This window comes from Sorex araneus, chromosome 8, assembly GCF_027595985.1.
Source record: "Sorex araneus isolate mSorAra2 chromosome 8, mSorAra2.pri, whole genome shotgun sequence".
Classification (NCBI taxonomy): Eukaryota; Metazoa; Chordata; class Mammalia; order Eulipotyphla; family Soricidae; genus Sorex; species Sorex araneus.
Genome location: NC_073309.1, coordinates 49367019 through 49379251, shown reverse-complemented (window position 1 = coordinate 49379251; position 12233 = coordinate 49367019). Strand labels below are relative to the sequence as shown.

At 55.5% G+C, this 12233-nt stretch overlaps 1 protein-coding gene across 1 annotated transcript; it reads right to left on the bottom strand.

Annotated features, from left to right (window-relative positions):
- Nucleotides 1-2938: 2938 nt before the first annotated feature.
- Nucleotides 2939-12194, bottom strand: QPCTL (glutaminyl-peptide cyclotransferase like). Its single transcript, XM_004607726.2, has 7 exons — nucleotides 11430-12194; nucleotides 10882-11025; nucleotides 9091-9372; nucleotides 7724-7876; nucleotides 7535-7634; nucleotides 7066-7182; nucleotides 2939-4376 (listed from the first exon to the last, which is right to left on the bottom strand). The coding sequence occupies exons 1-7, from the start codon at nucleotides 11637-11639 to the stop codon at nucleotides 4231-4233; spliced, it is 1152 nt and encodes a 383-aa protein (XP_004607783.2). The 5' UTR covers nucleotides 11640-12194; the 3' UTR covers nucleotides 2939-4230.
- Nucleotides 12195-12233: the final 39 nt, after the last annotated feature.

Below are 12233 nucleotides of genomic sequence, written 5' to 3'. Positions count from 1 at the left end.
TGGTCCCCCAAGCAGCTCCATGGAGTAATTCCTGAGTGCAGAGCCAGGAGTAACCCCTGTGCATCGCCAGGTGTGACCCAAAAAGGAAAAAGAAAAAAAAAAATCTCAAAATAGTTGTAGTTTAAATCAGTGGTTTTTCACACCTGCAGACTTGTAGGTGAAAACCACTGATTTAAATAAGAGTTCTTTTTGTTTGTCTTTGGGCCACACACTGAGATGCTCAGATCTTAGTCCTGGCTCTGTACTCAGAACCCTGGCGGTGTTCTGCTCAGGGGACCATATGGTTGGTGCTAAAGATCGACTGCATACAAGGCAAGCACCTTGCCCATTGTCTTATCTTTCTGGCTCCCAGAGTTCTTATTTCTTTAGAAACCCAGAGGTGAGCCCAAGAGTTGAGAGATGGTCCCGGGGTTCAGCATGTGCTTCACATGCAGGAGCCCAGGTTCCATCTCTGACATCACACGTTGCCTAAGCAGAGAGTGGGGAGGGGACGAGAATGGCCCCACTGCCACCTGGTGTGGCCCCTTAAAAAATAAATAACTACATAAATATAAACAAGAGTCTATTAGCCCTGAATTCATCAGACCCAAGTCCTAGCTCATATTGACGGTGGCACAGGGTGGCAGCCAGACATCAGCCCTCCACGCCGAGGGAGCTGCTTTCTCCTAGACATGCGACAGACATGCCACAGACACTCTGGTTTGCTGTACAGCTCACTGGTCAGAACGTACCAAAGGAGAGGGGAGGGAGGTACAAGGGAGATACCCCATATGCCTCCCCAAGTGCTCCCAGGAGTGGTCCCTGAGTGTAGAGCCAGGAATAAGCCCTGAACAATGCCAGGTGTGTGCCCCCCCTCATTCACCCCATCCCCCCACCCCATCAAAGGAAAAATTCAAATATGAAAGGAGAGGGTAAGATGTGTATTGAGATGTAGAAGCCCTGAGTTTGATCCCTAGCACCACCCACCCTGGAAAACTTTGAAAAGCTACTAGTATGTGAGCACCATAACCCCAGTCATCACACTGGCCCTGCAAGTCGGCCAACCCTGGTTTAATCCCCCACACCACATATGCCTCCCCCCCACCCGCCCCCGGGGTTCAGGGATTACTCCTGAGCACTTACAGTTAGAGCCCAACCCCCAACCATTTCCCCTCCCCTAAGAACAAGATAAATGGCTAACAGGTGGTGCTTGTGTGTGAGGAGGGGTAGGGTTTTGGGGTCACACCATTTGTGCTCAAAGCTTACTCCTGGCTCTGCACTCGGGAATCACTTCTGGCGGGCTTGGGGGGCCATATGGGGTGCCAGGGATCGAACCTGGATCAGCCACATGCAGGGCAAGTGCCCCACCCATTGTCCTATCTCTCCAGCCCTGTGGGTAGTGGCAGTCTTATAAAAGTCTATTTTCAGGGTCAGGAGCAATTTGGTCCCCTCCAAGAATGACCCCTGAAGTCAAGTTCTGAGCATCACTGGGTGTGACAACCCCCCCACCATTTTCTTTTCCAAGACTAGGATACAACAGTATCGCTATTGAATGCTTCGATTTTAGACTGAGAGTTGGTTTTGTGGGTCCCCGAGTGCCAGCGAAGACTAGTGCCTATACTTCGAATGCTGGAGCCCAGATTCTAACCTTGACACCAGAGCACAGAGCCAGTATTCCCTGATCATTGCCAGGTATGCCCCCAAAATCAAGAGTTAGTTTTGTAGGACTTCCATTTCCTGCGGAGGGTAAGTCAGGTTAACTGGGCTCCCCCCACAAAACTGAAAGGTGAAAATCCAGGACCCAGTTCAGGAACCCAAAATGGAAGAGAAGGGTATTTGGGGCCCAAAGCCTCTTTGTGACCACGAATAAAACTGGCTTTCCTGCCGCAGCCTCACTGGGACAAGCAAGTGTAGGTCACGGCCAAAGTCCTCCCTCAGAGCCAGACCTCACAGAGCTGCGAACTCCAGGAAGAAGAACCCAGAAGACTTCTGAGAAAATGTTCCAAACTGAGAGCAGGGACTGTAGACACGTCTCAGGTGGGAAAGCACAAATCTAGCACATGCGAGGCCCAGGGATTCGGGCCCTGACAGACCAGCATCAAGCCACGGCATGGTGAAAGGCGGCCCCTGAGAATCTACGGCCAGATATTGGCACTGCTCTAGTCTGACTCCCACAGACTCACTAACAGAGAACTAGCTCCCAAGCAGCACTGGGCCCAGGGAGGGGGGTTGGTGGCAGACCGCTGGACTCGCAGGTGTGAGTCCCTGGGTTCCATCCCTGGCACTGAAAAAAAGGGGCACGGGGAATGGAATACATGCTTTGCAGTCAGGAACCCCAGGATCAATTTCTGGCACTTCATGATCCTCTGAGCACCACTGCGAGTGACCTGAGTAGCCCCCCAGCACCATTAGCTATGCATCACCCTCCCCCCACCAAAAAAAAAGGGAAGGAAAGTGGCAGACAAAATGTGAATGCAGGGGCTGGAGCGATAGCACAGCGGGTAGGGCGTTTGCCTTGCACGCGGCCGACCCGGGTTCGATCCCCAGCATCCCATATGGTCCCCTGAGCAACGCCAGGAGTAATTCCTGAGTGCAGAGCCAGGAGTAACCCCTGTGCATCACCAGGTGAGACCCAAAAAGCAAAAAAAAAAAAAAAAAATGTGAATGCAAGGCTGAAGAGACAGTACAGCAGGGAGGGCTTTTGCCTTGCACGTAGCAGACCTGGGTTTGATCCACAGCAACCCATATCATCCCCGGGGTCTCACCAGGAGTGATTCCTGAGTACAGAACCAGGAGGAAGTACTGAGCATGGCCAGGTATGATCAAAAGTGGGGAAAAAAATCTTAGGTATGGGGGAAGGCACTTGCCATCCACTCCACTCATCCTCTGATCCTGGTACCACACACACGGTCCCCCAAATACCACCAGGGGAAATATGAAAAAGATCACAAAGAATAGAGACCGTCTTAAGACATTTAATCGGCATTCTAGAATCAATCAGAAAACAGAAGGGTGCCCCTGGCACTTGTCAGGGGGTGTTCAATGAAGCCCAACTGGGCTTTGGGTTTCTTCAGAGCTCTGTGCCCCACCCCCTAGATGAAAATTCTGATGGTTCCTCAAAGGACAGATGCTGACCCCTCTGGCAGGTCACACGCTCAACCCATTGCTCATCAGCTATGTCCGGCAGCCCCCACAGTAAAAACTCTGGAGAATCCCTGAATCTGGGGGACAGAAGGATGCCAGGGAAACCAGGGCCAGACTGAGCAAGCCGCCACCACCACATATTTAAATCAGAGTAAAAAACCCTGACCCCAGATCTAAGCTCAAACAACCCAGCTGTCCTGCAGGGTGGGGTGGAGGTGGGGGGCAGCCATGAGCCTGAATCCCCCACCCTAGCTGAGCTCTGATGAACTGGGATGACTGTGAGGCCCAGAGCTGGGGGTCCAGGTACCCACGAACATGTCAACATATCTGCCACCCATGAGACCTACCAGCTGCCTGTGGCCAGAGTCCTCGCCAGCTGGCTCGGGGGTGATCAGGAACTTCCATTTCTGGGCTCTGAGCTGAGACAGTTATTCCCAAAGGTCAGCAGGCCTCACCCCCAGGCTGCTCCACCTTGCAGCGACCCCCAGACCTTTGTAAGCCATCCAGTAGCCACCAGGGCCTTCTAAGGAGCAGAGGCCACCAGTTCCCGAAGCACCTAGCTCAGATGCCCTCCCGGAGGCTGGACGCCCTGCCAGCACACCTGGCCGATATGCTGCCTCTCTCTGGAACATTCATACAGACAGTGGACTCAGGCTTCATTCCACTCTCGGCTTTCCCGCCCTGGCCCAGGGTGTTGGCTCTGTGGAATGTTCATGGCTGCGCAGGGGGTCCTCAGTTCTGGCAGAATCTAACATCCCAGTGCTGCCTGGTTGCTAACTACCAGCATAACTTTGGCCCCAGACGGTTTCTCAATGTGGGAACTGGCCAGGGGCTGGGGCAGGAGCTGGGGAACAGACACCACCTGCTGTTGAGGAAGGCTCGTGGGCGCGGGCATCCACCTGGTTTGCTGGCTCAGAACAGCATTTGTGCCATGTCCTCCACATCCCGGCTGCCCTCAGGATGCAGGCCCAGCTCTCACCCCTCAGATCCCCCACCAGGGCCTCCTCCTCTGCATCTCTGAAGACTGGCAGCTTAAAAGCCCAAAGGGCCCCAGGGATTTGGGAGGCCCCTGGGGCAGGGCGGGGAACCCCAGAGGTGAGCAGAGGGCTAGAGGCCCAGGTATTCCGCCAGGAACACTGCGAGGATGCGGCTCAGGTTGTGCACTGTGGGCGGGTGGAGGTTGGCCTCCGAGTCCTCAGGCGTGTGCCAGACTGCCGGGAAGGGCGTGGAGATGAGGTGCAGCACAGGGACCCCTGGGGAGAAAAAAGCCCTGGTCAGGCCCACGCTCCTGGCTTCACCTTCCTGCCATGGAAGATGCGTTCTGGAGTATGAGATGATTAGTGCTTGTCTGTTTGCAGGGGTTGGGGGGCCATGCCCAGCAGTGCTTAGGGCTGACTCCTGGCTCTGTGCTCAGGATCACTCCTAGTGGGTTCATGGGACCATATGACGATTGAACCCGGGTCAGCTGCATGCAAAACAAGCGCCCTCTCCGCTGTACTATCTCTCCAGCTCAAAAGCATTTTTAGGCCTTAATTTGCTGCACATTGCACAGCTAAGTTTTTCATCTGCCTAATCTCACCCGGGATCCTGAATATACAGACACACGTATGTGTAGACAACTTGTGTAGAGCTTTGTTTTCCAGAAGAAACAAGACCTGAGTTAAGTAATTCCTTTTGGGTTAAGCAGTAGTAAGGCGCAGACCCCAAAACGGAGGCACACCTCAATCCCAATACCTCTCTTCTACACCCCTCTTCCAGAGACAGTCCTGGTTGAGCAGCAGAACCATCTGGAGCCTTGTGAAAATAGCACAGATACATGAACCAACCAGGGTTCAATGACCAGCATTGCTAGGGGTCATCTGAGCAAAGAACCAGAAATGGCCTGACCACCCCCAGGTGTGGCCCTAAAACCCAACCCCCCTTTCCCTCCCACAACAAAAAAAGACGGAACTAGAGCAAATGTCTTGCACATGGCCAATCGTTATGATTCCTGGCACCCTGAGCACTACTGGGTGTGGCCAACACCCCCCCAATTTTTTTTTTTTTTTAAATAAAAAGAAAATAGCAGCTAAAGAGAGCTCAGGAATTAAGGCACCGACCTGTCTTGCCTGCAGTCACTTTAGCCAACCCAAGTTTGAATCCCCAGCTCTGCAAATGGTCCTCTGAGCAACATCAGGGGTCACTGCGGTGCACGGAACTAGAAAGAGCCCCTGAGCACTGCTGGGCATAGCCCAAAAAGCCTCCAATGGGGAGAGCAGAGAGGGTGCTTGCCTTATGTGTTCAACCCAAGTTCAACTCTGGACACCCCATATGGTACCCCAAACATGCTAGGAGTAAGTTCTGAGTGCAGAGCCACTGGGTGTGGCAAAAAAAAAAAAAAAAAAAAAAGCCCTCCAAACAAGAGAAGAATGGAAAAGAAAATAATGCAGAGATAGGACTGGAGAGATAGTCCAATGGGTAAGGTAATTTCTTTGCATACAACCAACCTGGGTTTGACCCCTGGCACTGCATATGGCCCCAAAGCCCCACCAGAAGCGATCCCTGAGTGAGAGCCAGGAGTAAGCCCTGAGCACTGTCAGGTGTGGCCCAAGGGACCGGAGCCATAGTACAGAGATAAATAGCATTTACCTTGCATGTGGCTGAATAGGGTTTGATCCCTGACATCCCATATGGTCCCCTGAATATCACCAGAAATAAGTTCTGAGTGCAGAGCCAGGAGTAACTCCTGAGCATTGCTGGGTGTGACCCAAAAAGCCAAAAAATAAATAAATAGAAAGGTGAGGTCCTAAATTTTTTTTTTTTTTTTAAAGAAGTAGGGGCTGGAGGGGCTGGAGTGATAGCACAGCGGGTAGGGCGTTTGCCTTGCACGCGGCCAACCCGGGTTCGAATCCCAGCATCCCATATGGTCCCCTGAGCACCGCCAGGGGTGATTCCTGAGTGCATGAGCCAGGAGTGACCCCTGTGCATTGCCGGGTGTGACACAAAAAGCAAAAAAAAAAAAAAAAAAGAAGTAGGGGCTGGAGCAATAGCACAGTGGGCAGGGCATTTGCCTTTCACATAGCCGATCTGGGTTCGATTCCCAGAATCCCATATGGTCCCCCGAGTACCACCAGGAGAAATTTCTGAGTGCATGAGCCAGGATTAACCCCTGTGCATCGCCGGGTGTGACCCAACAAGCAATAAAAAATAAAAAGAAAAAATTAGAAAGAAAGTAAAAGGAAAATAATGCAGGGCTGGAGCAATAGTACAGCTGGTAGGACATTTGCCTTGCATGCAGCTGACCCGGATTTGATCCCAGGATCCCATATGGTCCCCTGAACACCACCAGAAATAATTCCTAAGTGCAGAGCCAGGAGTAAGCCCTGAGCATTACCAGATGTGACCCAAAAAGAAAAAAAAAAAAATGGAAGAAGAATGCAAAGGCTCAGGACTGTGGTTTGGTGTGCCCAAAACGGTGACGAGGCATTTTTAAGAACTCTCAGGTGCTGCTAGGGCTGCCAGGGCCTTGGAAGGCAGGAGGGGAAGAAACTATAATCCTCAACACATAAACAAAGACTTCTACATGCTGTTGTGAGCTATCACTGGTGTAAGGTTCGGGCTCATACCTGGCAGTGCTCATGGGTTGATTCTGGTGCTGCTCAGGGGACCCTATGATGTTAGAGATCGACCCCAGGACACCCACAGGCCAAGCCTGTGCTCCAGCCCCCACAACCATCTCTCTGGCTCTGGCTCCAGATCTTTGCCTATATGACCACCTTCAATCACCCACCTCCCCTCCATGAGCCAGGGGCCAGAATTATCCCTATTTTACAGATGAGAAAACTGAGGCACAAAAGGTGCGGCAAGTTGGCCACCAATTCCCAACTCTGGGAAGAGCCAGAAACAAGTCTCATCTGTGGCTTCCCGGGGTCCCCTAAACCCCTCCCTGCCTACAGCCAGTACCTCGGCGGAGGAAGGGGATGTGGTCATCCTCCACAGAACCCGGGGGCTCCCCGGGCTGGAAGTACAGCACTTCCTGCGGATGGGACTGCAGCAGTTTCAAACGGTGCAGGCGCTTCTCTGGAAGCAGCAAAGGATAGTCAGTGGTCAGCCCCTCTGGAGTCACAGGTCCCATCTCCACGCTTCCCAAGCTCCCAAACCAGAGGCAGACCAAAGGGGACTGGGTCAGATCCACTGGGTTCCCCAACAAGAGTGAATGCACGTCAGTGGCTCCCTTCCCTGTGATTTGCTGCTCATGAGCAGTGCCACCACACCATTTTACAGAAAGAAGACTGAGGCCTGGGGAGAGGAAGCCCCGGGATGAGTACAAAGGGGAACTCGGGCTGTAAACTGCTCCAAGTGGCCTCAGGGGGCTCTTTCTGCTGGATGACCACTGAAGACAGTGGGGGCCTATCTGCTCCCCTCCCCTTACCAATGCTCCTCAGGCGGTGGAACCAGCGGGCCGTGCGCGGGAAATGACTGTAGAAGGTGGGATAGGCTGCACCCAGGAGGTCCAGGAGCACGAAGAGCTCCTAGGGACAGAGGCCGGGACTGCAGAGGCCAGCACTGGGTCTCCCTGAAGGTGCCTGTCCCCCATAGCAGCACCCCCCGCCATGCTTACGATTGCGTGGATTCTGGTGGGGCCGGGACTGTGGGGTACAGCCTCCATGAGCTGAGCCAGGTGCCGGGAGCCATAAAGGGAGTCCAGGGGTCCCCACTCCTTCAGCGCCTCTTCTCCATCCAAGAAGAGCAGCTGCAGCGTCACAGGGGCGGCCTGTGGGAGCCAGGGGTCAGGTGACAGGGTGGGGGTGGGGGAAATGCCTATGGGAGGGAGGGGGTCAGGTGGGGGGTTGGCATCAGGTGACGGGGGTGGGAGTCAGCCCAGGGGTTAGTTAGCTGGGGCTGACTCAGCCACAGGACTGCTGCCATATCCCCCTCCTCATGCTGGTGGGTGCCCCGGGCTATACCCAGCAGTACCTGAAGGGAACCAAAGGGGCCTGGGAGCAGACTCCAGCTCCCCGTGCTCTCTCCCCAGCCCCTCAGCTGCTTGGAAGTCCAACAGGCACGAGTAAGTTTGCACAACTTTGATTTCTGGCCCGAGAAAGGCAGCTGAGCACGGAGAGAATGACAACCAGACGGGAAGGGACAGAGTGGGGTTCCTGGGGCTGGAGCGAAAGCACAGCAGGTAGGGCGTTTGCCTTGCATGCAGCCGACCCAGGTTCGATTCCCAACATCCCATATGGTCCCCTGAGTACTGCCAGGAGTGATTCCTGAATGCAGAGCCAAGAGTAACCCCTGTGCATCGGCAGGTGTAACCCAAAAAGAAAAAAAGAAAAAAAAAAAAAGAAGAAGGAGGTTCCTGGGCATGCTGGGGTGGTAGAGTGTCGTAACTTGTACATTAAAACTCTGAAACTTAAACATACTCTCACCATAATCTAAAAGGAGGGGGCTTGGTTACAAGCCCCCTTTGTTCTAGGTGAAACTCAAGTTCAGCTCACCTGCCACCATAGAGTAAGGCTGGTCTTGGCGGCAAGAGAGACAGTACAACAGGTAAAGTGCCGGCTTTGCATAAGCCAGACCCAGGTTTGATCCCCACCACCCCATGGGGTCGCTCCTTGAACTCTGCCAGGGGTGATCCCCGAGCACAGAACCAAGAGTAAGCCTTGAGCACTGCCAGGTGTGGCCCCCCCAAACAAACAAAACCAAAGGTGCTGGCCTTGCAGCTGGCCAACCAGAGTTCAATGACCGGCACTGTCACGAGTCATTTCTGAGCACTGCCAGGTGCGACCCCCCCAAACCTAGCTCACCTCTCCCGCCACCAAAAAAAAAAAAAAAAAGACAGGCCTGTGCTTTTTATGATGTGGAGGCAACAGGAGGTTCCAGCACAGCGGAGAGACAGGATCTGACATTGGGGGGCAGAAAGCTCCCTATCACTGGGGATGTGTGGTGGGAATGCAGGAACTGGGGGTCCTAGGGCCTGCTCCTCACCTGCTCCTTGGCTAGACTCAGCTCCTGGTCCAGGGCATGCACCAGCTCCAGCAGCAGGGCACAAGGCACAGCTGAGTCCGTGGCACCCACAAAGGGAGCCGATTCAGATGGCATGAGCTTGGAGTCGTAGTGACAGGCAAGGGTGAGGTGTCGTGCAGCCCCAGGGTCCAGTGTGGCCACCACATTGCCAAAGTCCAGTGGCCCCAGGGGTGTCGAAGCTGTGAAGGGGTCCAATTCCACGTGCCAGCCTGCTGCCAAGGACCGCAGGGAGGCCTCCAGGAACTAGTGGAGAGGGGGGAGGGGCACCAGGTGAACGTTGGTAAGACCCTGAGACCTGAGTCACGCGAGAAGGGTGAGTTGACCCCCTAACGTGGCTGCGGGTTGAGCAATACCATAGCGGGGAAGGCGCTTGCCTTGCATGCAGCTGACCTGTGTTCTACTCCTGGCACCTCACATGGTCCCCCTAGCCTGCCAATAGTGATCCCTGAGCACAGAGCCAGGAGTAAGTCCTGAGTGCAGCCTGGTATGTCCCAAAATCTCCCCCAAAAAACCAAAAACAGGTTGGAGGGATAGCACAGCGGGTAGGGCATTTGCTTTGCACGCAGCCGACTCAGGTTCAATACCCAGCATCCCATATGGTCCCCCCAAGCACCACCAGGAGTAATTCCTGAGTGTATGAGCCAGGATTAACCCCTGTGCATCGATGAGTGTGACACAAAAAGCAAAAAGCAAAAAAAAAAAGCGATAAAGCCACCCCAGGGCTGGGGAGGGGCTGGGCCATAGAGCAACTGCCTGGCAGGCATGAGGCTCCGAGCGCCCTCATAGCACTGCAGTCAGTCAGTCATCCCCTTGACAGCCTGTACTGAGCACCAGCCTAACTCAGCTGAACCGAGACACAGTACAGTGGGGAGGGCGCTTGCCTTGCACGTGGCCGGCTGTGGTTCAAACCCTGGCACCACCTATGGTACCCTGAGCACCACCAGGAGTGGTCCCTGAACACAGAGCCAGGAGTAAGCCCTGAGCACAGCTGCCTGTGCCCCCAAATCCAAATCAAAACAAAACCCAATTTTGGGAACCAGAAGTTGGCCCAAAGGGTTGAAGAACAGGGGGCTGGAGCGATAGCACAGCAGGTAGGTTGTTTGCCTTGCACGAGGCCGACCCGGGTTCGATTCCCAGCATCCCATATGGTCCCCCGAGCACCGCCAGGAGTAATTCCTGAGTGCATGAGCCAGGAGTAACCCCTGTGCATCACCGGTGTGACCCAAAAACCAAAAAAAAAAAAAAAAAAAGGGTTGAAGAACAGGCTTTGTAAGCAGGAGTGCTGAGTTTGATTCCCAGAATGATATTGTCCCCTGAGCATTACCAGACGTGGCTTCCAAATTAAAAACAACAACAGAAACTGAAGTGATAGTACAACTGGTAGGACGTTTGCCTTGCATCCAGCCAACATGGGTTCAAACACCGGCATTCCATATGGTTCCCCAAAGACCACCTCAAATCATTCCTAAGTGCAGAGCCAGGGGTAACCTCTGAGTAATGCCAAGTGTGGCCAAAACAACAAACAGAAAACAAACTAGCTCAAGAGTCAGAGGTCTGAACTCAGGCTGCCTTCAAGTGCCTCTGGATTCGTTCAAGGAAGCAGAGAAATGTCTCACGGGGTGCTTAGCCAGCTAACTCCATCTCCTCTCTGCTGCGTGGGGCTCTCCTGCAAAATGCCTCCTCGCCAACCGGGGAGGTCTGGAGGGTCTGGGGCTGTGGTAGGTTTTGGAGGTGCGGCCCTGTCCCGTGTACCTTTCGGACTTGGAGATTGCCCTGGCTGCCCGGCGTCCGCACGACCAGCAGGGGGCGCAGGTAAGCGTTCCAGAGCCGCTCTGGGTCCAGCTGGCCCACGACCCTCCGCAGCCGGTCCTCGGCGAGGTTGGCGACCAGCGCGGTCTGGGGAGGCAGGTAGGAAGAGAAGAACGCAGTGTGAGCGCAACGCCTTACCCGGACCACATCACCCTTTAGAGCAGCCACGGCTCGTCTGTAATCGCGCCCCACGGCCCCCCTCCATCAGAAATCCCCAGGACCAGTTCTAGACCCAAGAAAAGTTCTTCCGTGTCCACCCGGTGCCGCCCCAGCCCACCCCACTCCCACTCTCCTCAAGGAATCGAGGCTCAGGCAGGAGGAACGGGGCTCTTCTAATTAGCTGGGCTTTAGAATTAGAATCTCGCAACCCCGAACTCTTCTTACAGAACGAGCCCCACGCCTCATTGGGCGGGCAAAGAGCCCGAGACGAGCTGAGTGGGACCCCCGGGAGGGAGAAGAGTAGACCGAAAGCCCGCACCTCCCGACCTCACCCGCTGAGCCGGACCCCGCGGCATTTCCTCCGTCCGGCCGTGCCAAGTGCTCCAGACGATGTACAAGGCCGAGGCCACGGCCAGCGCCAGCAGCAGCAGCGGCAACAGCTGCGCCCGCGGGAGCAGGCGGCGCTTGGCCGGCGAGGGGGGCTGCAAGAGGCCGCGTTCCGCGAGCCGAAGCCGGGACCGGCCGCGGCCCCCGGAACGCATGGCAGCTGCGCCCTAAAAGAGCCGGTCGCCCACCGAGTTTAGGCCCAGTCAAGTCCCAGCCCATGGAGTCGGCCGGCCAATGAGCGGCGAAGAGCGGCGGCACCTCCCGCCCGCCCGCGTCCCCGCGGCGCTCCGAGCTCGCTGAGGCCCGCGCCACCCCGGCGGGAGCGCGAGAGGCGCACCCCGGTTCCCGTGGCCTGAGCGTAGGTCGGGGGACGGAACGCGCCGCAAGCGATCAGGCGAACACTCGACTTCCCGGGTGCTGGTGCACGCCCCTCCCGAGGCAGGCAAAGGATTGGCCACGCGGAGCCCGAAAGCTCCACAGACACGTAGACCCAAGGCGGCGTCCCGCCCCGCAACGCGGAGCCGATTGGCCCCGCGGAGGCCGCGCCCCCGGAGGCAGGCCCGGCGGGCCTTTGGAAACGGTGTCTCCTCGCCCGCCTTCAGCCCGCGCCTCTCTGCCACAAAACGCTCGGAACCCGATCCGCCTCCCTTTCCCCTCTATCTTCACGAACGCCCGGCCCGGAAGCTTCGGCATGGCCTCGAACCAGCCCGCCCGATTCCTCTCCCCGCACCGTGGGAGCGCCGGGCGGG